Consider the following 26066-nt stretch of genomic DNA (forward strand, 5'->3'; position numbering starts at 1 on the left):
TTTCACATAAAAACACATTTTCATATTTTTTAAATGCAAATACATATTTTAAGAAAATCTATAATAAGCACATAAATCGGCAATATTTGTTGATCAATAAAATTGAAAATGCTTCTGTGTTATAAAATAATGCTCATATTTTCATTTTAAGATTACGGTATTGTTTTTAACAGTGTATTTAACACAATGTATCTGAATGTTTCGGCTATTTATGGACTTCCCTCCATAAGTTCTAGAATTTGCTGGTCACTGGCTACGTCGTTACATTTAGACAGTGATTTGATTTGCTGCACAAGATGTTTCCTTGCATGATGTCATTCCAATTCTTTATGAGTCAGCCCTCTCGGGTTTTGTTTATAGAATATCAGCAAAAGGCAATCACGGAGAGATAAGGTGACGTAATTCCGTTACGACGTGGGAGACTCGGAAGAATATTGCCCCACCATTAGGTAGTGGAATTTCATCACTCCTAAGAGTAAGGTTAGCTGTTCGGGTCCATATATCATTCCCGTGGTCGTGTGATTTTGTATGGATTTATAAGAAATATTTCCTTCAGTGTCCGCTGCTATTCTTTTTATTGAAACAGTGATTCACCGTAAATGCGTGTGTCGTAACCTGCAAAATATTGCCAAAAGAGAAGTCAAGTACAAGATCGCGCCTTCAACAATATGTAGTGGAATTTAAAAGCATTTTCACTACCGATGGAAAAGTATTATTTTGCCAACCGTGTGGTAAAACAGTACGTGCAGATCAACGTTCTCAAGTAACCCAGCATTTGTCTGGAAATAAGCATACTGCGGCTGCTTCGCGTGTGCGTTCGCGAGAATTACTAATAGCTGAACCAGCTACTTCAAATGCAGGCCCATCTAAATATTCCCAGTATTATTTAGATGTGTGCAGAGCATTTGTTTGCACCGACATTCCTCTTAGTAAAATAAATAATCCGGGACTGAGAAATTTCCTAACAAAGTACATTAATTTTGAGCCTCCAGACGAATCCACATTAAGGAAAAACTATCTCCCAAAATGTTACGAAGAAACTTTACAGAGAATTCGGGCAGTATGTGATAGCGAAAAACTGTGGGTGAGCATTGACGAAACCACTGATTCAAGTGGCAGAAAAGTAGGAAATGTTGTTGTTGGTGTGTTGAAGAATGACAAAACTGCTTGCGAACATTCTCATTTGCTAGCATGTAAAGAAATGCTTGCTGCAAACCATGTCACTGTAGCTAGGTTATTCAATGAAGCCATGCACTTACTTTGGCCAAAAGGTATAAAATACGACCATGTATTGCTTTTCCTTACTGACAGTGCAGCTTACATGAAAAAGGCAGCCGAAGGCCTTTCTGTGAGCTTTCCGAAAATGATACACGCAACTTGCGTTGTTCATGCTCTACACAGGTTATGTGAAACTGTGCGGGCTTAGTATCCTCGCATGGATAAATTAGTGTCTAATGGCAAAAAAGTCTTCGTAAAAGCACCCTCAAGAATCGATCTCTTTAAAGAGAAAAACCCGGATCTTGCGCTTCCTCCTCTACCTATTGTTACGCGGTGGGGTACTTGGCTTAGCACTGTGGTATACTACGCAGACAATTTTGAAAGTTTTGCATCCGTTGTGAACGTGCTAGATAAAAACGACGAGTCGTCAATTGAGATTCTTCAAGAGATACTAAAAGACAGCTCTTTGAAAAATGATTTGGCGTTTATATCTGCCAATCTAAGCTTCTTGTGTAAAACTATAGACATACTTGAAAAATCCACTAACCTGTTGTCCGAAATAGTGAAGGAAGTGCGCACTGTTGAAAATAAATTAGATTTACTCCCGGCTTCGCAGGTACAGGGACTGTTAAAGGTCAAGTATCAAAATTTGTTCAGGAAAAAACAGAGGATTTCAAACAATGTGCCAAATTTCTAATGTATTAGAGGGTGCTCATGTTGGCGAAATTGATGGCGTTATTGTTGGTGACATTCCTCAATTTAACTATGCTCGTCTGATTTCCTGTGATGTGGAGCGATCGTTTTTGCAGTATAAGGCGTTCTTTAGAGATAATCGGCATTCATTTGTGATGAACAATTTGGAGATGACCTTTGTTGTTCACTGCAATTCTGAGACTACTTCTAGCAACTAATATTCCAGCGTGTGATGGGTGAGTACGAACTGGTACTATTTTTTCAAAGATGATAGGTTGCTTTTGCCATTTTTGAACAAAACATTACCTTTAAAAAAAATAACCATTCATAATATCTACTCTGCATATCAAAAATTAATATACCATACAGCACGTTTCCATACACAGACACCATTTTGCCTTAAGGAGCACGTTTGGTAGCACTATATTCTAATACAAAACATTATACTTATTTTCTTCTTGAGCGCGAGTAGTTATGTGATATTTAAAGGAAAATAATTTCAATTTTTTATCATATATTTTAAAGTTTTTCAGCACATAAAAAATATATATTTTTTGCATTTTTAGGACATAAAAATCCGCTCCCTAGTAATGACTAAAGATCTGGTAGCTAAAGTTCAACGCAACTTAAAGGCCTTACTTAAAAGATCCAATATCGGGAATCTTTGCCGACATATTCATGGATTCAATCGAACACAATGAAATATTAGCAAAAATTAAAGGAATTGATTTATGGTTGAGGTATGAAGATGATACATTCGTAATTATAAACAAAGATGTCACTAATAGTCAAGAAATCTTAAACAAGTTAAATGAAATCGAACCTAATTTGAAATTCACAAAAGAAGACGAAGTTGGTAACTCATTGAATTTTCTAGATGTAACTGTTACATGTAAGGATAACACTTTTGATTTCCAAATATTTAGAAAACCGATACAATCATCTACAAGTATAAACAATTTTTCATTACACCCGAATTCACATAAACAAGCATCTTTACACAGTCTAATTTACAGAGCACTTAGAATCCCTCTATCTCCCAAGAATTTGAAGAAAGAATTGAATTATATTAGGCACCTGGCTAAACAGAATGGTTTCAAAACAGAAATGATCAATAAATTGATCAATAAAATTAAGATCAAGTTATCCACGAATCTGATGCCAAAAAAAACAAAAAAAAAAACTGAGTATGCTACATTTACTTTTAATAATCCAGCTATACACCAGATTACTAACGTATTCAAGAAACATAATTTTAATATAGCTTTTAGAACTAGTAATACTAACCAATCCATATTCTTTAATCATAAAAAAGTTAATCATGACAGAAATCGTTATTTGGGATCAGGAGTATACAGACTCAAGTGTACACAGTGTAATTTTTCATATGTTGGACAGACTGGCAGAAGTTTTACGACAAGATGCATGGAACATGTTAACGCGGAAAAACATAGGAAATATTCAGCGATGAGCTTGCATACGAGGGAAACTGGTCACCGATTCAAATCCATAGAGAAAGACCTAGCGATAATTAGAGACATAAAAAAAGGTAGAACGTTGAACGAATTAGAAAGTTTATGTATCTATTTAGACCAGACATATAATAAGGAACAGAATCTTAATGACATCACGGACAGAAAAAGCATGTTATATGACTTAACGCTGAAATTAATAAAGACAGTTCAAATAAATTTAGGATACCTAATATATTTAATTCTATATACTCTAGTGCTCCACCCATACCTACGGATATTAGGCCTACTTCCAGCAAAACAGATAACTCCGCCCCTTTGTCAGCCTCATCACAGTTGACTCCACCCATCCTCTCTTCCCTTCCATGCTCCCCTATTCCTTCCCCTCCGAGTTCGCTACCGCCTCTGCAGCACAGTTATAACACGAGACTCAGAGCCAACAGAAGAGCGCCTACCAACGCAACAGTAGATAGCAAATAACAACTTTCAACAAACATGTAAGCCCTCATCTGTTCCTAACATCGTTAACAGAATTCTCGCCTTGCGTTTAACTTCTTAATCTTTCCTTTTCTTCTCTTACAGAGAACATTTTCCAATATCTGCTGACACTTCCTGACATGGTGTGAGTCAATTTTATTGCCTACTGGTGCTAAAGGCCCCTTCTGCAATAATTTAAAAGATGCTTCAGTTTCATATTATGCTTATGATTTCATCAGCGGCATTGAAGATGTTTTTATGACATTCATTTTAGTGCTTGCTTATCACGCCCTCATGTCGTTGACATTATATCATTGTCACACACTTTTTCCACTAAAATTTTTTTTAATGAACCATTTTAATTAGAAATTTTGTAACAGAATAAGTTTTAGTCTCTGACAAAATATTTTTATGGTTTAATCATTGAGAGTGTTTCCATCAATATGTTTGTATAATGTATCATTTCTCACATTTTTATACACTGAATTTTAGTAACTGGCTAAACTTTTAGCTTCGATATTAATATAAGGTGTATCTTGAAGATTGTTTTTAGGCTGAAGATGCCCTGAATTGAGGGTGAAACATGTCCCAATTAACTGATAGTATGTTTATGTAACCACTATAAGTGGAAATTAATGTATTGAATAGGTGGATTAAAGATCGCCTTTATTGTTTTTGAACTATAGATTTTCAATACGGACCCAAAATGAGATTTATAACATGTAATAGCTGTGTTGTTTCCGCTTTTCATAATGCAACCCCCTTTAATTAATGTGAAACGACAGGGTAACCTTGCATTTTTTTTTTTTTCCCTTAGTCAGCCAGGGTCCATTTTGTATTTTGTGTGCAAGCCATTGCCTTTTCTTCCTGATGTATGGATCTCAATTTATGTCACTAATGCCCTATCCTCCTTGGCATTCTTTCTTGGGGATTCCATGATAATTGTGGATGTGTGGGTGGAATTTTGGGTGGCCTTTAAAAAGGTATACGTGACTTGTTTTATTAATTTACTTTACTTGTACTAAACCCCATAAACTGGGGGTTTAAGATAATACAAGACGGAGCTTAGATGTTGTCTACATTCTCAAATACGAACACAATGTGTTTTGATGATCTCTGATACATATTACAGCAAACTTGTTTTCAGCACAAGAATACTTTATGAGTATTTATCTCTTGTCCATTACTTTATTTCTGTTGACCTGAATTATTATCTTATCCCTTGGTTTTGATTAATAAACTGTGTTTCCCTTTAACTTCCCTTTTCTTTCATTATGCTTGCACTGTAGAAATTTTCTTTGGGTTGTCATTTCTGACATTGGGTCTAACTTAAAACGGTTTCCACGTTTGCTCCAGGGAAAATACACGAGCCATCAGAATTTTCTTCAACTGCTACCACTGTGCATCTACGTGTCTGTCTGTAGTATTTTGTTTATTTCTATTTGATTACTTGGTGGGTATTATTGCTGGGTGAGGCTCTGGGTTACACTTGATACACAAGGGTCAGTTTTAGTTTTTCAAATTCTGCCCTTGGCACTTGCTCGCATTTTATCCCGAGTTCTCCTGCTGGTGTAGTATTTGCTGTTTCATGTCTCAAAAAAAAAAAAAAAAAAAAAAAAAAAAAAAAACCTTTGTTATCCTTCCATTTGAGGCAAAAAAATGCTGTCGGATGACAAAGTTTAGTATTCACCTCTTTCCAGTCTGTTACAGTGGAACCTCGATTCTCCATTTTTAGGGAACACAGGAAAACTGAAAATCCGGGAATGAATGAACCGTCCACAATTTGACTAAACATCACAAAAATGAAATATGTATACATATAATCTTACAAACACTTTTAACCAAACCAAACTACAGCCCCAATGGCCTTCCGCCTACCAAGCGACCGCTGCTTGGTCCGAAGGCCTGCAGATTACGATGTGACACAGGGTCAGTGTGACGAATCCCCTCGGCCGTTATTCCTGGTTCTCTACACCGGGGTCACCATCTCATCATTAAATAGCTTCTCAATTAAAGGTAATTGTAGAATGAGTGAACCTGGAACCAGTCCTGATATCCAGGTAAAAATACCTGATCTGCCCGGGAATCGAAGTCGGGCCCTCCGGGTGAGAGGCAGGCAAGTTAGACCGTGTGGCCGGCTTCAAACCTTAATTACCGTACGCGACTTAAAAATCTCAAAACTTCACATTCAGTTTTACCAGGAAAACTTCGTCAGTGTCCTCTGAAAACTTCTTTCAGTTCAGCAACTTTGATCAGCCAAACTCTTTGAAAAATCTAATACCCGTACCGCCAAACCAAACAACAATTGACCACAAGTAGTTTTTAATTCTCTAATCTAATAAAATAAAGCACATTAGATTAAAAAGAAAGCACCCAACATGATGGCGAATTCACTGTTTTTTTTTAAATCTTCCATTGTAGTTTGGTCACCGTTATACTGTTCGTAGTCAGTTTATGGAAATCTTGTACCGCGTAAATTAGGCCCACATCGACTTTTAAAGGTTATGTTGAATTCGAGAATATATAGTTTCGAACGTAAGTATTGATACTCAAGTTCTCGAATGCGTTATATTCAATTCTGCCCGTCACTAACCACAATCAAATTGGAAAGAGAAAAAATATCATTAACACTTCAGCAATTATGGTTATTCACGACCTTGACTCAGCTGGAAAGTGCGCTCGCTGTACAAGTCGGTACGACTGCGAAATGATACTTCTTTTTAAATGTAACGTGCGCAAACAAAATGTCTGCAGTTTTTATAACATTTTAACACAAAAACATGAAATTCCCAGTCTTACATTAGGACCAAAACAGTAATATGCAATCCCAAAACCTCCCATGGCTTTATGTACAGTATGTAAGGTGCAACATCTGTTCTGGTCTTGATAACATAATCGTATACGATAACATTAAAATACTAAATTTGTGTTACTTAAGAAGGAACAGTTTCGAATCCTGCCTGAAAGCCCATGGTGTGAACACTCTCTGCTTTAGGATTTCCACCCGAATGCGATAAGATGGTCCCATATGCAAGTTCACCGCCAATCGCTTTTCCAGTACGGTACAGTACTTCATCGAATTACCGCAACGACGGAACGTTAACACAAAGATCCGAAAGTATGCCATAGCCGTCCTTTCGTGAGATACAGTTTCTTGAAAAGAGAAGTCGTCGAGAATTTAGCGTTGATGGGACTGAAATTTCTGGACAGCTGATCAGGGAAATTGTTTCTTCAAGGAATGGATAATGCGGGATATTTACAACGTGATTTCATTGGGATGCTCGTGGGACCATGTAATTTGAACGAATACGGAAAAACATAGTTTCCGGGAACGTATAATCGAGGTTCTACTGTAAGTGAAAAATACGGTGGCATATTTGTTCTGTAGTGCCTTACAGTTTCTACAATATCACTTCTCTTTTTTGTAAACCTTTTTCAAAGGTCTGGAGACATGTACCAGTTATAAAGGTACAGGGTATGACCCTTGTTGAACAAAGGTTTACACATGCTCATAACATTAGTGCTTGCAGGCAAGAAGTGTCAATTATGTCATTTCCTATATACAGTTAGTTTCTCTCATCAGTTGGCCGGCAGGCGTATCCAGCTTATCTGCCTCCCGTTGACTCATAACTTCCTGTTACACAGCGCAGCGACAACTCGGGAATGCCCACAGATCAGGTCCGTGCTTAGAATATGTATTAAGTGTTTATCTGTCACTCCAACTGTTCTCGAGTAGTGAAGTGTTACTTCAGGGTATAATTTGCTTAATGCCTCCACATGTGTACATGGTAGAGGAAATGGTATTTATGTACAATAATTATGAGAAAACAGAGTCTTGCAGGGAAATTGTTAGGCGATTTGTAACACAATTTCCAGGTGTTCGCCCCTCCACATAGAGAGACCATGCAGAAACTCATAAGCATATTGAGAGGAACTGGTTCTTTACTCGATAAGAAGCGAAGTGTTAAAAACCATGTACTTAATGAGGAAAAAGTAAATGAAATCGCAGAAAGATTAGAATGTATGCCTCTAAAATCCCTAAGACGACCTGGACAAAAAGTCGAGGGTTTCGAAGTGCTCAGCATGGTAGGCTACGAATATGTTAAAATTGAAACCATACAAGGTATAGCTGAGATGGGCAATGCGTACCCAGCGGCATTCGAACAGTTTGGCAAAGGTTTGATCTCACTGGCCACTCACTGGCCTCACTGGAACAGCAGTGGACTTTAAAACGGAAGTTTGCATTCCTCTTCAGAAATCCTTACAGCTCTGTTGCCAATGAATCTCTTGTTAAATAGACACGAGTCTCTATTTTCAGCTCAGACAACTCACACTTGCTTTGTTTGCTGTTTCAAAGTTTTGGATTACTTCATTGCTTTGTTAACTAATATTTGTGAAGTGTGTTGCTTATCACTTCACTTCATGCAGTAATGTGGAGGCCGTTGGAATCACACCTGGAAATTATCGCATAAGAAAAGCCAGACTTAAATCTGCCTGTGCACGCAAACGATCCTCAACCGAGCACCAGTAGCAGTGATATTCTACCGAGTTTAGTACTGGTTCTGTGTCCGCGGGTAATACTCAGCCGGGTAGCAGTGGTTCCATGTCCACAAGTGATATTCAACCGAGTAGCAGTGGTTCCACGCCTGTGAGTGATACTCAGCCAGCTAGTAGTCGTTCCGCAGAGAAAAGAAAGGTGACTAAAACTAAGTAAAGTAAACGGCTGGTATGTAACGCATACGAATACGTTATGAAGATCAACGAATCCAAGGGTTATATTTTGGAGACAGCTAAAATGTTGAAACTTAACAGGAAAACTATAAGTAAAATAGTAAAGAGGGGACCTACAACTCCAAAAAAAGTGTGGTAATAATAGGGTTATCTTTAATAAAATTGATGATATTTGCTGTGACATGGTGAGACACAATGTGTATACATTCTTTACATTCTTACCGTACAGGAACTGTTAAAACTTTTGAAAAATGTGTGTGGCTCTCCTTATGAAAAAACTACTCTAAGACAGCTGTTGATAAAACTTGGGTTTTGTTTCCATATTCTGAAGAAAAGACAGATTGTAATGGAATCTGCTAGAATAGTAGCTTGGCGATATAAATTCAAAGACCGTCTCCGGAAGTTGCGTTCCGAGGGTTGCAGAGCTGCATATCTAGATGAAACTTGGTACGATACTCATGACATAGTGAAGAAAGGGTGGGATGATGGAACTTGTAATTGCATATTGAAAGCACCAACATCGCGAGGCAAGCGTATTATGGTATTGCATGTTGGAGGCAGTGAGGGCTGGGTTGAGAATTGCCTTTGTCGGCTAAAAACATTGGAGACTGTAAAGCTGACAGCCATGACGAAATGACAGCCCATCAAAAACTGGTTTCGGTCTCATCTTCTAGAGAACGTACCACGTGACCGAAAATGTGTAATCGTGATGGAAAACGCCAGCTATCAATCACGGCAGCTGATTAGGTTTCCTTCCATGAACACTAATATTAAGGACATTAAGTTTATGGAGTACAATAACATTCCTGTGCCAAAACCTATACCCATCAAGGCAGTTATGTTGCAGAAAATCAAATCAGCCAATATCAGTAAAAGGTACGCTGCAGAAGAGATCACAGCCTCATGTGGACACGAAGTTTCGCGACTCCCTCCATATCACTGTATTTTAAACCCCATAGAAATGATTTGGTCTCAGCTGAAGGCGTATGTTAGGAAAAATAATGTTACGCCAACTATGAGTGCTAGCGTGTCAACTTCTGCGTGAAGGAGCTGGAACGATTGGTCCTGAGAGGTGGTCTGCTTGTGTTCGAAGCACCATTAAGACAGAAGAGAAGTACATGAAACACGACATGCATAGCAACCAAGATAGATGTCCGAGTCGTTGGCTGAATGGTCAGCGTACTGACCTTCGGTTCAGAGGGTCCCAGGTTCGATTCCCGGCCGGGTCGGGGATTTTAACCTTCAATGGTTAATTCCAATGGCCCGGGGGCTGGATGTTTGTGCTGTCCCCAACATCCCTACAACTCACACACCACACATAACACTATCCTCCACCACAATAACACGCAGTTACCTACACATGGCAGATGCCGCCCACCCTCATCGGAGGGTCTGCCTTACAAGGGCTGCACTCTGCTAGAAATAGCCACACAAAATTATTATACCAAGATAGATTTGTAATTCACCTAGCAGACAATGAGGACGATGAATAGAGGTAAGGTAAATACTGCATTTGTTTTAAAAGTAGCTCAGTTTGCTGGCTATTTTATGTCCACACTACATACTCCAATATTTATTATTGTTATTATTATTATTATTATTATTATTATTATCATCATCATCATCCCAGTCCCTACTTCGTGATTTTACTTTTCCTTTGCCGGGCGAGCTGGCCATGCGGTTAGGGGCGCGCAGCTGTGAGCTTGCATCCGGGAGATAATGGGTTCAAGCCCCAATGTCGGCAGCTCTGAAGACTGTTCTCCGTGGTTTCCCATTTTCATACCAGGCAAATGGAGGGGAAGTATCTTAATTAAGGCCACGGGCACTTCCTTCCTACTCTTAGGCCTTTCCTAGCCCATCGATGCCATAACACCTATCTGTGTCAGTACAACATAAAACAAATTGTAAACAACTGTTGTACTTTTCCTTTCTTTACTGAAAGCGAGACACTGATATTAGCAACATAAAATTAATATTTTAATTGGCCTACTTTGGTATCAATTCTCTGTCGAGTTTATTTGCCAATTCCTTCTTCCTGTTTTTTCGTTCTTTCTTTCTTCTAACATCTACCACCACCGCACAGGTTAAGCATGAAACAAATTATTCTGTAGATACTGGTTTGTGCTGTGGTTCATGATTAGGTTTTTATATTTATATTTTGACTTTAGAATAAATTAAATGTTAATATGTTTACACAATCAACGCAAAATATGACCTTGTTTTTGACAGCGCTCACTTGCCTTTTAAACGACATACGCCCCTTGTGTCCAGAGGAGAGAAACCGACTGACAACCGTCATTATTACCAGGGTGGGCCAAGTTTTGAGATCAGAAGATACCGCATGGGTATGCGTTCGGCGTCAAGACTATAGCTACTGTAGTACACGAACTGTGTTCACGTGATCATGATAAGCGGGTACGTTTTTGTAATTGGATACTGCAAAACGTTCACAATGAAATAACTGATCCACACTTAATACTTTTCTCCGATGCAGCATGGTTCCATTTACACAGGTACGTTTCGATGCAGAATAACAGATATTGAAGTACAGAAAAACCTCATCGCATATACAAAATTCCTCTACATGACAAATGGACTGGAGTATGGTGTGCAGGATACAGAATTATAGGACCTATCCTTTTTTCAGGGCACAGTTAATACAAAAAGATATAGGGATAATATACTCAAACCATTTTTTGATGAACTGACTGACACTGACTGTTGAAATAGATATTTTCAGCAAGACTTTGCTACCGCACATACAGCTAATGACACAAACTTAATTGAGGAAATTTCGGAAGACTGTGTCATTAGTATGGACTTATGGCCATCGAGGTCCCCAGATTTAACTGTTTGAGACTTTTTTTTATGGGACAGATAAAAAATAAAGTGTATGCAAGAAACGCTCACACGATGGACGAGCTGAAAGAACATATCCAGAGAGAAATAGCCTCAATTACGGGAGATGAACTTACGCGTGTGAATCAGAGTTTCCTAAGACGACGCCAGAAATGTATGGATGCATGAGGAGAACATTTCCAACATCTCCTGTCATAAGGTATGAGCTTATTTTCTTAAATCTTAATTACTGATTTTCTTAATTTTAACTGCTATCTTATGTCATGCACGGATAAAGTAAGCGCAATGCTGTCCTTGTTGCTAATCTGCAGAGCGGGGAGTGATGAGTCGACGGGAGGCAGATAAGCTGGGTGCACCTGCCAACCAACCGATGAGAGGAGCTCCCTATATATACGCTAAAGGTGTTGCAGTAGCCTGTATCTGTATCACAAATTTTGTATATCATTATGCCAAATCTAGTCTGCTTACTGCGATTACATTACACTACAGCAGCCTACCAAAACATTTGATGAGGGATTCGTCTAAGGCAATGATGTCTGGTAGTTTAAATAAAGAAGAAAATTTGTCTGAGAAATCCATAATTATAGGCTTGACTTTTCTTAGTTTATCACTAGTATCACCTGAAACACTGTCACCAGTGAAGTGGAAGATACAAGAAATGAGGAGAAATCTTTCCCTGCTAGTTGTTTCTGAAAAGAAAATCTAATCATTTGTCCCCATGTGTTCCCTTTTTAATATCCTCATCTGCAAGTTGCTTCAGAACATATAAATTTGTGTCTGTAGCAATTATAGAAAATAAGTTCAAATAATCAGAAAAGATGGAGAGCTCTGGCTGCATATTTCTGGTATAAAAACTCAAGAAACATCAATGTTTGCCTTGAATGGTGAATGACCACTTATCCACAACCAGTCATCTTGTTTTGTGCATTTTGGTTGTGGAGACCTGGAACGGAAGTTATGCTCATCATCACTCTCTGAGTCATTAGTGATGATTACATTTTCTGACTTATTTACACTCAACCCCTCTTCATACAAATTAATGTCTTCTAATTCCTGAAGATCTTCACTTATAATACCTCCAAATCAACATCTAAAACACTATTAATTAATATCACTAACTCCTTGTGTTCAGAAATGTGCGCACTGTTAGTTGCCATAACGAAAGGAATTTGCAATATTTCCTAGCCACCCTATGCACGTTGTGTGAAGATCAAACAAGGGGAGACTTGGAAATACCCTTGCCCAAACCTTCTAGTATACGAAAACATTAACCCAAGAGCCATCTGTTACAAACTGGATGCACTGTAAAAAGATATGTGCGCTTCAGTAGTGTGCGGGCCCGCCTCGTCATTGGAGTTATAGGCCATGTGAGCGCAAGCAGAATGCCTCGTAATCTGAATTCATTGGATTAACCTGACAGCATGCTACACCCACAGTGAGACTGGAATGAGTTAAGAACTTGTAATGAATAGTTACAAAGAAATACAAAGCCATTTTGGGACACAGGGGAAGTCTGGGCTGAGAAAAGGTCAAACACATTGCTTAAGCACATAACCACATTTTCAACAATGATTGTCATTTTCACATACTTCTCTTCATTCCTAACAATTTAATTTTTATGACAAGTCGCCGTCCATTCTCCCTCAAGTTCGCCAGGTGTGAGTTATGTTATGATTGCTCTCCATTTCAGAGTTGTCATGTATCACATCTTGTAAAACTGTAGCCCAGTTCCACGTTAGGTATCACATCTTTCATTTCTTTCTAGGTCTTCCAGAAAGTCTCCTCCCAGTAACCTGTGTGGAATCATTGTTTCATGACACTTCCTTCATATCCAAATCTTTATAAATGTGCCCTTCATAAAGTTTATTTTAAGGATACAATCAAACAAACTGTATCTCTTATTCTACTCGTTCTCTCTCCTCACTTCTTAGATTTTTGAACCATAGACCTACTTCATAGAAACTTCAGATCTGCAACTTCAGGTTTGCTGTCATCTGTTTGGTGACCAGGCATGCTTCTAGCCCATTGGAATCAACTTTGTTTTAAGAGGTAATTATTTATTCCAGAGACAGAATGAAGTTCACTTTCTAAAATGTGCTTGTTGAATATGCATTGTATTCTGTTACTGCATGTGATAAGGCATTGAAGACTTCTTTCAAGATCTCCACTTTCCAGTAATAACCTTTTCTGTTCTGCCAGAACATTGCAACACTGTGGGGTGAGCCAAAACATTTAATACTTTGATCGAATTGCATTTTGTATTTCCTACAGATACACTGGTAGCTAACACTTATTAGTGCTGTAATAGATGGATGTTCTTTTATGGGGTAAACAAATGGGACTATTGGCTTTTGAGATACAGTGGAACCTCGATTATCCGTTCCCGGAACCTATGTTTTCCTGGACCATGCATTCAAATTACATGGTCCCACTAGCATCATAATTAAATCACGCTGTAAAAATCCCGTATTATCCGTTCCTCGAAGAAATGATTTCCTGGTTCAACCGTCCAGAAATTTCAGTCCCATCAACGCTAAATTCTCGATCATGCGTTTTTCAATAAACTGTATCTCATGAAAGGACAACTATGGCATATTTATGGATCTTCGCGTTACTGCCCCATCACTGCAATAATCAGAGCAAGTACTGTACTGGAAAAGCGATCAGCAGTAAACTTGCGTAAGGGACCATCTTAGCATTGAATTCGGGTGAAATTGTTTACAGAATCTCGGAAATTATAAAGCGGAGAGTGGCCACAATAATTGTAATGAGATACAGAGCAGTTCAACAGCTTACTTGAAGACGGAACGAGTTTCATCAAATGCTCGCACTTAAAACATCCACATTATGTCAGGGGTTAGATGTTTATATTGTTACTTTTTTCTACTGTATTGCCGAACCGGTTTTCGGCACTTTCCTCAGGGCACTGTATAGTAACTGAGTTTTCTGGCAGGAATCGAAACTGCTCCTTCTTAACACAAATCTAGTATTTTAATATTATCATATACGATTATGTTATCAAGACCAGAACAGATGTTGCACCTTACATACAAAAAGCCATGGGAGGTCTTGGGATTGCCTGTTACGGTTATGGTCCTAATATAAGACTGGGAATTTTACGTTTTCGTGTTAAAAGTAAAAAAAAACACGCCATTGTTTTATTTGCGTACATTACATGCAAATGGTTTGTATCATTTCCAACTCGTAATGACATGTGCAACGAGTGCGCTTTCCAGCTGAGCCCAAGGTTACGAATAACTGTAATTTCTGAAGTTTCGATGATATTTTTTTCTCTTTCCAATTTGATTGGATTAGTGATGGGCAAAATTGAATAAAATGCATTTGAAAACTTCTGAGAATCGATACTTACCTTCGAAACCATGTTATCGAGTTCAACATAACCTTTAAAAGTCGATGTAGACCTAATTTACGTGGTACAAGATTTCCAGAAACTGACTGCAAACCAGAGACCAAATTACAATGGAAGATTAAGAAAAGAAGGGATTTCGCCATCATGCTGGGTGCTTTTGTATCTAATGTGCTTTATTTTATTAGATGAGAGAATTAAAAACTACTTGTGGACGATTGTTGTTTTCCTTGGTGTTATTAGATTTTTCGAAGAGTTTGGCTAATCAAAGTTGCTGAACTGAAAGGAGTTTCCACGGGACACTGACAAACTGAATATAAAGTATCAAGATTTTGAACTTGCGTACCGGAAATTAATGTTTGGTGCTGGTTTCGCGGTCTAACTTGCCTGCCTCTCATCCGGAGCGTCCGGGTTCTATTCCCGGCCAAGTCAGGCATTTTACCGGGATATAAGGGCTGGTTTCTCGTCCACTCAGCCTGTGTGATTACCTTTAATTGAGGAGCTATCAAATGGTGAGATGGCGACCCCAGGTTGGAGAGCCAGGAATAACGACCGAGAGGATTCATCATACTGACTATGCGTCACTTCGTAATCTGCAGGCCTTTGAGCTGAGCAGAGATCGCTTGGCAGGCAAAGGCCTGTTGGGGCTGTAGTTTGATTTGGTTTAGAAGTGTTGTAAGATTATAATTATACGTATTTCATTTTTATGATGTTTGCTTTTTGCTATTTGCTTTACGTCGCACCGACACAGATAGGTCTTATGGCGACGATGGGACCGGAGAGGCCTATGAATGGGAAGGAAGTGACCGTGGCCTTAATCAAGGTACAGCCCCATCATTTGCCTGGTGTGAAAATGGGAAACCACGGGAAACTATCTTCAGAGCTGCCAACAGTGGGGTTCGAACCCACTATCACCCGGATGCACAAGCTCATAGCTGCGCGCTCCTAATCGCACGGCCAACTCGCCCAGTTTTTTATGATGTTTAGCCAAATTGTTGATGGCTTTCATTCATTCCCAGATTTTCCATTTTCCCGTGTTGTACGTTTAATTTTAATGGTCTCTTCAAAAACAGAGAACTGAGGTTCCACTGCATTAAGCATTGCTGCATTTTTTTATGTTACCTTAACTCCCAAGAGTCTCATGAGATCCCCGAGTTCCTAATGTGTCCGTAAATCTATGAAGGCCATCCGGAAAGTGGTACCCGTTTGCACAATAAAGACACAGGAGTAAATATTAACAAATATACACATTTTTATTGGAAAGAGCATACTTTACACTGCTTATCCACATAATCTCCAAGCAAATTTAGGCATTTGTCATAACGTGGGACGAGTTTTTGTATTCCAGCGTCATAGTCCTCCGCGGCCAGCGTATTGAGATACGTAGTCACGGCACTTTTAAGTTCTTCATCGCTGTCAAATCTTTTTCCCAGCAGAAAGTCTTTAAGCCTCGTAAAGAGATAAAAATCCGAAGGGGCCAAGTCCGGGGTATACGGGGGATGGTTGAAGGTTTCCCACTTGAATTGCTGCAAAAGTTGTGTTATCGCAGCTGCATGAGGCTTGGCATTGTCATGAAGGAAAATGACGCCTGTAGACAATGGACCTCGCCGTACATTTTGTATTGCCCGCAGTAATTTCTTTAATGTTTCACAATAAGCACTAGCATTAATTGTGTCTCCACGGGCCATAAAATCAATGAGCAGTACACCTCGGCGAACCCCGAAAACAGTTGCCATGAATTTCCTGGTGGAGAGAACGGTCTTGAATTTTTTTGGTTTGGTTGGTGAATGAGCATGATGCCACTCCATTGACTGTCATTTACTCTCAGGTGATGCATAACAAACCCATGTTTCATCCCCAGTAATCATGAGAGTCAGGAAAGAGTCTCCTTCATCGGAATAACGTCCCAGAAACATCAGTGCTGCAGCCATACGCTTGGTTTTGTGCTCCTTGCACAGATTTTTGAATAATGCAGGTGGTCTTTGACAATTTCATGAACAATTGTTCGAGACACATTAGGAAAATGTTCACAGAGTTCATCAATTGTGACGCGCCGATCGTTCCTCACGCATTCGTCTCCTGTGCTCAGCAGTTGGTCTGTAATGACAGATGGTCTCCCTGAACGCTCCTCGTCGTGTGTATTCCCCCTCCCCAGGTTGAAGTTGTCACACCAGCACCGAACAGACGACTCGTCCTTCACATTGTCTCCATACACCTCCGTTAATTGGCGATGAATATCACAAGGTCGAACATTTCGTGCATTAAGAAATTTAATCACGGCCCTCATTTCACAACTGGCGGGTTTCTCAATTTGTTTAAACATTTTAAATGATCACAGCCACAACACAGGCAACCTCGGACAGAGCAGGCAGACAAGCCACTGACGCGGTCTGACCTTGCCCAGCGGCTACCCGAGTCGTCAGCGCTTCATGCGGCGCTACAGGGTACTATTTTCCGGATGGCCCTCGAAATTACCCTGATTCTTTCAATAAACAATCAATAATTATGGACTATGCCAGGATTTAATCCTTTACCTGTGAACACAGGAGGCAAGGACCTTAGAAACTCTGTTACACTCCTAGCCTTTCTTAGTTATTTTTGAAACATGATGTAACCCTTTACCCTCCACAACTCTTCCAGATTATATATTCTCCCAAATTCTTCTACTTAGGGGAATACGATATATTTTTCATTCCATCTTATAGGGTGTGCAATCTCAAGCTTTGCTCTTTGAAATTACTACACTACCACATTTTGTAACATTTAAGAATACCTACCTGGTAAACTGAGGTCATGACGTACTGCCCCTGAAGAGGATGTGGAATAGGGCCCATTCCCATCGACTCATCTGGTATCATCTGTGGTATGTCCATGTCTGTCGAGTCAGGGGGTGATTGAGGGGGGAAGACATTGTCACCAAGAGGAGGTGGTAGGGGCATTTTGTTTGAAAGACTTGGATATGTGTTGGAACCAGACAGAGGTCTAGCAACTATATAGGGTAATTCTGGTGGATCGACACCAGGTGGTAATGGTTGTCCATGTTCACTTTCATGATGGTGCAATGGAGGTGGTGGTGAAGCTGGTAATGGTGGCGGCGAACTTGGTGGCAATGGAGGGATTTCAGAAGGCAATGGTGGAGGAGGTGGTGGTGGAGCAGATGGAGGAGGAGGAAGAGGAGGCAATGGAGGAAGTTCTGTACCACTTCGACTACCAGTAGAAATTGATTCAGCTAAAATCAAAGAAAATTGACTAAAATTAATCTATTTACCAAATGCATTGGTGATCCTTAGTCATAAAAACAAAATCAATATTCAAATTTTCATAATCAGTTACGGTGGCAATTCATTCTTAAAGCTATGTTTTCAATTTAGAAAAGCTTCCTCTACTCACTAACACAGACACAATAGAAAATAAAGGCAATCCACCACTTCAACAAACTTTCTAAATACCAAACTAACTGAAAGGATTAATTTTTCTATAAGATACAAGGTAAATTCTGTATCTTATTATGGGTCTACTTAAAAGGTTGTGTCAGTCATCTTTCGCTATCAGCATCAAGCGGTAAAGGAATAAATTTCTACATTTTTCACTTTAATATTACTGGTTCTATCAATGTCTTCCTGACTGAATTGAAGCCAATTTGCATGGATGAAAAAATCTATAAATATTTAAAAATAAAATTCCAGGAAGGTGTTTGAATGTGTTAGCGTGGGCTAATATCAAGATTCACTGAATGGACTTGAATGTGGTTTTCACTGTTGCAGCCGACAGAAAATTTATCATGCAAATTTTAGGTGGATGGACATTTGGGAGCCAAGAAGTGGTGAATTTAATAAAATATGTCAAATTTGTATTTTAAATGGCCATCCGAGCAATTTCATGACTTACATTGCCTAAACTGTCAATGACTACTACTACTACTACCACCACTAGCTTTGTCCCATTATCTACTCCTTTTGTGGTTTTTCAGAGACGCTGAGGTGTCTGAATTTAGTCCCACAGGAGTTCTTTTTAATGTTCGTAAATCTACCGACATTAGGCTGACGTATCCGAGCACCTTCAGATACCACCGGACTGAGCCAGGATCGAACCTGCCACGTTGGGGTCAGAAGGCCAGCGCCTCAACCTTTTGAGCCACTCAGCCCGGCGCTCTCTACTTATTGTGACCATGAACCAAGAGCTAACAGGAGCAACCCTCTGCATAAAAAATACAACTTCTGGGGCAGAGGTGGTTTATGGTATTCCACTCTTTTTCTATATTATTAACTGCATGATACAGATGTAAAACACCAAGCAGTTTATGCTGTTATATAAGGCTTTAGTGATTGCAAGACTTAAGTCTTTTTTTTATTTTTATATGTAACTACTAGTGACCCCAATTCTGAATTAATGGTGAATGGCCTTATAATATTACCTTCTAGACAACTTCAGTCGTTTTCCTCCTTATGTATGGATGGAGCTCAGTGCAGAGTTCTTCCAAGATCCTTCCAACCGCCTGCCTGCTGGCTCACTTATTTCTCCCCATGCGATATATAAACTATTCCTGCAATTTCACTAAAACCACAATAACTCCTAAACCATTAATGCAAATTATGTAGAGGAAAGGGTATATGTAAGACCTGGCATTCATGAGGAGAGAACCCATGTATGCGATGACAGCAATGAATGAAGATGTGGAGACTGTCCTTGTCCTCTTGTATCTGCAGGTTTGTCTTTGTCTCCTTACTCTCTCTTCTCAAACTGCACTCGCCTATCATTTTACTTATCCTATTATGAGTTCCTATTTTTCTCTCCGTCTCAGTCTCATCCTTGGCTTAGACATATGAAAGTGACCAAAGTATGAGCAATGCTAGCAGTGCCATTCCTTATGCAGCCAGTCCCTTCACTTCCTTAGTGTGCCTCTTCAGCGACACCCGGGCTACTTATGACAAGTGATGGTAGATCTGTTGAGGTTTCAACCTGCCTTTGGGCTGAAGACTGTACATTTATACGTACGTACATACATACATACATACATACATACATACATACATAATCTTCATAAACATAACTTGACTCTCCACTTGTTCCTTTCCATATCTTCCTTATATTTCTCATACGGGTGTAAGCCCGTAATACTGCTTTATTTGTCCCCCCTCATTACATATTAATACTGAACAAACTATGACCCAGGGACAGAGATATTCCATTGGGTAAAAAGAAATATCAAGGATATGTTCACTTAATATCAAGAAGAAATAATTAAGAATGAAAATTTGCTACACAGATGTTGAGAAGATTAACACCAGTATCTGAAACTAAAAAATTTAATGATTTCATACCTGAAACAAGGAATGGATTAGAAATGAAGAGGATTTGTACAGAAACAAACAGTCACATGCAGCAAATTGAGAATTCGAGAAGAAATAGTATTTGAGACTTATGTGTACAATTATGGTGAGATGACAGGTTGTGTTTGGAACTTGTAAGCAACACCACAGGAGGTTTGTTCAATTTTTACACACCAATGCTGCATCCCTACCACTTGCATATTCTTATCAATAAGACACACAAAACTTTTGAGAAAGCAAGTCCTCATTATGGTTGGCCTACAAGCTGCAGGTAGGTACACCAGCATGTTAACTTCTCTGGACACCCAAAGTAAAGAAGGACGTGGAGGACAGCTAAGTAGAGGCACCAAATTGTTGGTGATCCTCAGAAAGATATGCATATAGCTTTAAATTCCATTCCTCATGCAAGAAATTCACAAACAAGTTGCTAAGGTAGATTTAATTGAATATGGCATACAATACTTTCAAACTTCCCTTTTATTTATGAACCCAAACTAACGTCAAAAGAGGGATTACATTTACCCTTCGCAGGCAGTGGTAATTCATGGCCAAAGGTGGCGAAAAAATTGAAAAAAAAAAAAAAAAAAAAATGCATGCAAAATTTTGGAAAATATACTAAGACGACGAAAATATACCCAAATTAACCCCATACCTTGTTTAAGAGTGGAACACCAACTCTTAAGTGGTCTGAAGACAAAATAAATATAATCTCATCAATTTTTCACTGGAAGATTGGCACAAGGGACATTCCATGATAGGATCTTACAATGGTTAACTTTCAGTACACGTTAGTCCTCTGTATGTCCATCTGTTAATCCCATTTTCTGAAACGGGTTTGGAGATGAGGTGAGACGAATTTATATTGCGCGTTTACATGGCCGAATGCCTTTCCCGATGTCAACCTCAGTTGACGAGCTAATGAAAGTGAAATAAATGATGGCGAATGAAATTGGGTAAGTAGCTGGAAAGAAACTGCTCTGGCCTACGAATATGAGCTGTCCCAGCATTTGTCTGTAAGTGAAAATGGGAAATCACGGAAAATCATTCTCATTAAGAGATATTAATTTCATTTCGAATGGTCTGTATTGAACTGTGATTACAATTCAATTAAAATGTAAGAGTTTTTTTTACAATTTCTATGAACTATCAGATACACTGAGCAACTCGCAATTTGGCTGATGATGACCTTAAAAAATAGGTAGAAACTAGTTCCAATAAATGTTTCTTCCGTAATGTAACCCACATTACTTGATTTAGTATTGAAAAGGTGGAAATATTTTACTCTTAATTTTCAATTTAATTGAAATCATTCTCAGAAATGGTGGGGATTGAATTCACGCATCTCCCAAATGCAGAGCCGTAGTGCTGCTCCTCTGCTCGGTACACTTTAGTCCACTATTATGAAATATGCGTACAGAAAGATACTTTCAATGACATTTTGCGTTTTTGTTCATTTAAATGTGGAAAAATTAGTCAAAGAATATCCACAGAAGTTGAACCCATGCTCTGCACAAATAACAAATATTCTATAGGGTATATTTCAGTATTAAAGTTTGACAGCAACCTTGGCCCTTGATTAATACTGCTAACGGGAATAATAGTTGTAGTTCTGGAACTGTTATTACTTAAGTCAGATCCATCCTGTCAATGCCGGTGTCACTTGTGTGGTTGTTGCTCTCAGATGAGCTGGAGAAAGAATTTTCGGCTTCAGTCACATACACTAAAATCTGACAATTTATGTCTATATCATCCAATATATAACTATATCGATATCGCTAATCTGTTTTCATGATGCCATTTCACTGGAAAACCGTGAAAATACGTAATAAGTAAGCACGTGAAACTGTGTCAATACATGTGTATTACACGACTCTTGCTAAGAAGAAAAAAATGTTTCAGATACTGAGGGGATTTCTTAATCAGTAGATTTGAAGGAAAATCTTCTGCAATCTGGGAGCATATCTGTATACCTCTTCGGTTAGTAAAGACGCAAAAGTCGAAAGTCTATGAAGCTAATAGATTATAGAACGTATATATATTTCTGCCAGAAGAAAAAGAAATGTAGAGCATGTATATATATGCTTCTGCCCGCAAAGAGTTAACATTACAACATTTATTATTTCCTGCAAGATGAAATAATGATGATGATCATCATCTCTATCCACCGCTGAATGTAGGCATTTTCGGTTATTTTCCAGTCTCTTCAATCTTGAGTCACCTGGTACCAACGTGTTCCTGCTTCCTTCTTTAAATCATCAAACCATCTTTTCTGTGGACTTTCAACACTTCTCCTGTATTCTCCGAGTCTCCAGTGAACAATCAGAGGGGTTCATCTCTTGGGATCTTGTCTAGCTATATGTCCCACCCATTACCATTTCAATCTAGCAATTCTCTCTCTCCAGGTCATCTGTTACCTGTGTTATTGAATTTCCTCCACTCAAATTTTGTCCCGAAGACTGGTACCCAGCATTCATCTTTCCATAGTGTGTTGTGTCTTAAAATTTGTTAAAAATCAATTTCTATGTCATAAGTTGTAACAGATAAGATGCATCTTTCTAAATACTGCCCAATTCACTCCTATTCTTCAAGGAATTTCTGCGATTTCATTATTCCTTCCTAGGTGGATTTTAAGGCCATGGTAGATGTATTCATGGACAGCTTCAATGGTTTGACACCCAATTTGGAGTTGTTGGTTTCTGGGACTTACTATTTTTGCTTTCTCTTTGTTCATCTCCAAACCAATCGCGAACAAGGTAGTCTTCAACTTCTGAATCATAGCCTTAAGTTCTACCAGATTTTCACTTTAAGTACAATATCATTGGCAAAGTGAAGATGATTCAGATAAATGCCAACAACTTTTATTCCTTTGCTGACCCAATCTTAAGTACTGAACACACCTTCCAAGACAAGGATGAACAACTTTGGAAAGACTGTGTCCCTTGTCTACCTCCTGTGCCCACTGCTATCTTGATGGTTATCAGATCTTCATTTACTCTGTCATCGTTGCCTGCTGATAAATGCCTTTCAAATTTCTTCTGTATTTGGAACCTACTCTTGCAATTCTGAGTTCCTTCATGACTGCGCCCACACATCCACTAAATCAGAAGATTTACAGTAGTTTATAAAGGATACATACCTCTTGTTATTATATTTAGTGATTTTCTTGAGAAGGAAATTTGTTTGGATAGTTGAAAAGCCTTTTCAAAACTCTGCTTGTTTGGCTGATTTAAAAAAAAATTTCTACAGACTGTTGATCACCGAAAAATCTTGGTCAGCAGCTTGTAAAGAAGTGACAGTAGACTTATGGGGCAGTAGTTCACCAGACTGTCCGTATCATCCATCTTGAAGATCAGTATCACTTTGGCATTTTACCAATGGTGTAATATCCTATGTTAATAAGTATTCTCATGGCTCCTGTGTCATGGCAAGAGATGGGAATTTGCCTATTTTATTCCTGTGTTCAGAAACGTAGGCTTTTGAGATATAAATACGTTTTAGGGTCCTTTAAGCTAGGTTTCATTGGTTTCATTGTGCCTTTAAATGCCTATTTCAGGGGTTTGTTCCTATTTGAAGTTAATTGCCTATTTGATGCCTTTTGAATCTATTTTTAGAAGTTGATTCTTCCAGTGCATTATATTGTAACTGAATGTGCTTGACACTATTAACTTCTCATTACTCAAGATCTGTTTACCCCACGAACAAAACTGCGAATTCTTAGAAGTCACCAGAAATAGTTCTTGCGAAATTTCCGTCAGGAGAAGCAAGGAATAATTTGACCTCGAAGCCTTCAACTCCTCCAACCTTCTAAGACATATGCGAGAACCAATCAACGTCGAACCCTTATACCTCCTCCTCGATGTGAACTATTGTACACGTACACTGTATCTTCAGAACGTGTTATATTTTATTGTGAAGAAGAAGTGTGTCTGTGGCAATGGCCAAAGAAAAATTACCGGGCGAGTTGGCTGTGCGCTTAAGGGCGCGCAGCTGTGAACTTGCATCCAGGAGATAGTGGGTTCGAGCCCCACTGTCGGCAGCCCTGAAGACGGTTTTCCATGGTTTCCGATTTTCACACCAGGCCTGGGGCTGTACCTTAAGGCCACGGTCGCTTCCTTCCCACTCCTAGGCCTTTCCCATCCCATCGTCCCCATGAGACCTATCCATGTTGGCGTGACGTGAAAAAATTGTAATTGCAAAGAAAAATCGTCAAAGTCCTACTGGTTGAAGCGGTGGAACACAGGGGATCCCAATTTCACTACGGACTGAGAAGTAGTCTTCTGACAAGCTTGCTGTAAGGAGGCAAGTTCGTTTCTTTTTAATGTTTTTGTGACTGAACTACGATCGCATTTATAGGCCTATTAATTTACATATTGTGGAAAGTTGTTTTGTTGGTTTTTTTGTAATGCTGTGTTTTCGTAAACTTTCAATAATTTATATTGCTAAAATATAAATAATCATTTATTTACTGAACGACGAGTTAGAAAGCTGGTGGTCTCTTGTCACAGAGTGGATGAAAATTAAAAATCGGTATTTTGAACTCTGATTCGATTCCCGTGAAAACAGAGATTTACAACTGAAATATATATTTTTTTCTTTCTTTCTTAATCTGTTTACACACCAGAGTAGGTCTTTCCCTCGGACTCAGGTGAAGGATCCCACCTCTACCGTCAACAAGGGCAGTGTCCGGGAGCGTGAGACTTTGGGTTGGGGATACAACTGGGGAGGATGACTAGTACCTTGTCCACGCAGCCTCACCTTCTATGCTGAACAGGGGCATTGTGAAGACATGGGAAGATTGGAAGGGACAGGCAAAGGAGAGGGAAGGAAGTACCCGCGTCTAAGTTAAGTACCGTCCCAGCATTTTCATGGAGGAGAAGTGGAAAACCACAGAAAACCACTTAGAGGATGGCTGAGGTGGGAATCAAACCCACCTCTACTTAGTTGACCTCCCAAGGCTGAGTGGACCCCGTTTCAGCCCTCATGCCACTTTTCAAATTTTGTGGCAGAGCTGGGAATCAAACCCGGGCCTCCATGGGTGGCGGCTAATCACACTAACTACTACACCACAGAAGCGGACTACAACTGAAATGTAAATTTTTAAAATCGTGAGTAACTTTCACCAGCGCTATGTGTAGGCTCTAGTGAACTGTATTTCGCTTCCGTCAAGCCTTCGCAAAACATAGGTTGAAGATCGAATGTGGTGCAGCTAGGATGATGTCCACAGAGGCTAGACATACAAGATGGCACGGCTTGGACAACATCACAGCATGTTTAACAAGGCTATAAAGACTATCTTTATAAGACCAGGCCAGTGAAAAGACCATTGGTGTGATTGGTGAGGTCCGGTTAGTAACCGTTGTGCAGGGTGGGGGCAAGCAAAGATAGTCTGGAGTGCGTAAGCTCTAGCATCCCACCTATACTTTTGCTAAATTGTGACAAAAAGTAAGTTTATGGGCGCATGCCACGACAATTTCAAATCACACTGTTTTCTAATTTTCAACAAGGGTGGCAGCCTTGTGGGCACACATAATGCAGGATCTATGCAGGAAACAGAAAATAGTCTTCATGAGAGCTGACCCGGCTGACCAAAGCCGGCGAATAGCAACATATAAAATGTTCACAAATCTGATTATTATAGTGCCTCCATTTTAATTCTTCTATATAAGTAAGAATACTGCTAGAGGCAGCTTGGTGAGTCTCTAGCAAGCATATAGGAAGGATCTCTCCACTACACTACTCAGGTATCCTTTCACATCATTTTTTCATTTTTTCACCCGGTGAACTTGACAGGAAACTGCCAGATTATAACCGAACATTTTTGAAGACATATTTCCATGTAAATTACGAATTTTCTTGTTCCTACTTTAAAGTTTTGTACTTCTAGAAACATCACCTCTAATAGTTTTTTTTTTTTTTTTT

General features: G+C 39.2%; 1 protein-coding gene across 2 annotated transcripts in view; it reads right to left on the reverse strand.

The window, feature by feature from the left end:
• Window positions 1-26066, reverse strand: part of LOC136866262 (uncharacterized) — a 445701-nt gene that overhangs the window by 66365 nt on the left and 353270 nt on the right. For both annotated transcript variants that reach the window (XM_067143066.2, XM_067143067.2), the window contains one exon: window positions 17595-18046. In XM_067143066.2, coding sequence (XP_066999167.2) covers window positions 17595-18046 — 452 coding nt within the window. The remainder of the gene's footprint in view (window positions 1-17594; window positions 18047-26066) is intronic.

Source organism: Anabrus simplex, chromosome 3, assembly GCF_040414725.1.
Source record: "Anabrus simplex isolate iqAnaSimp1 chromosome 3, ASM4041472v1, whole genome shotgun sequence".
NCBI classification, from domain to species: domain Eukaryota; kingdom Metazoa; phylum Arthropoda; class Insecta; order Orthoptera; family Tettigoniidae; genus Anabrus; species Anabrus simplex.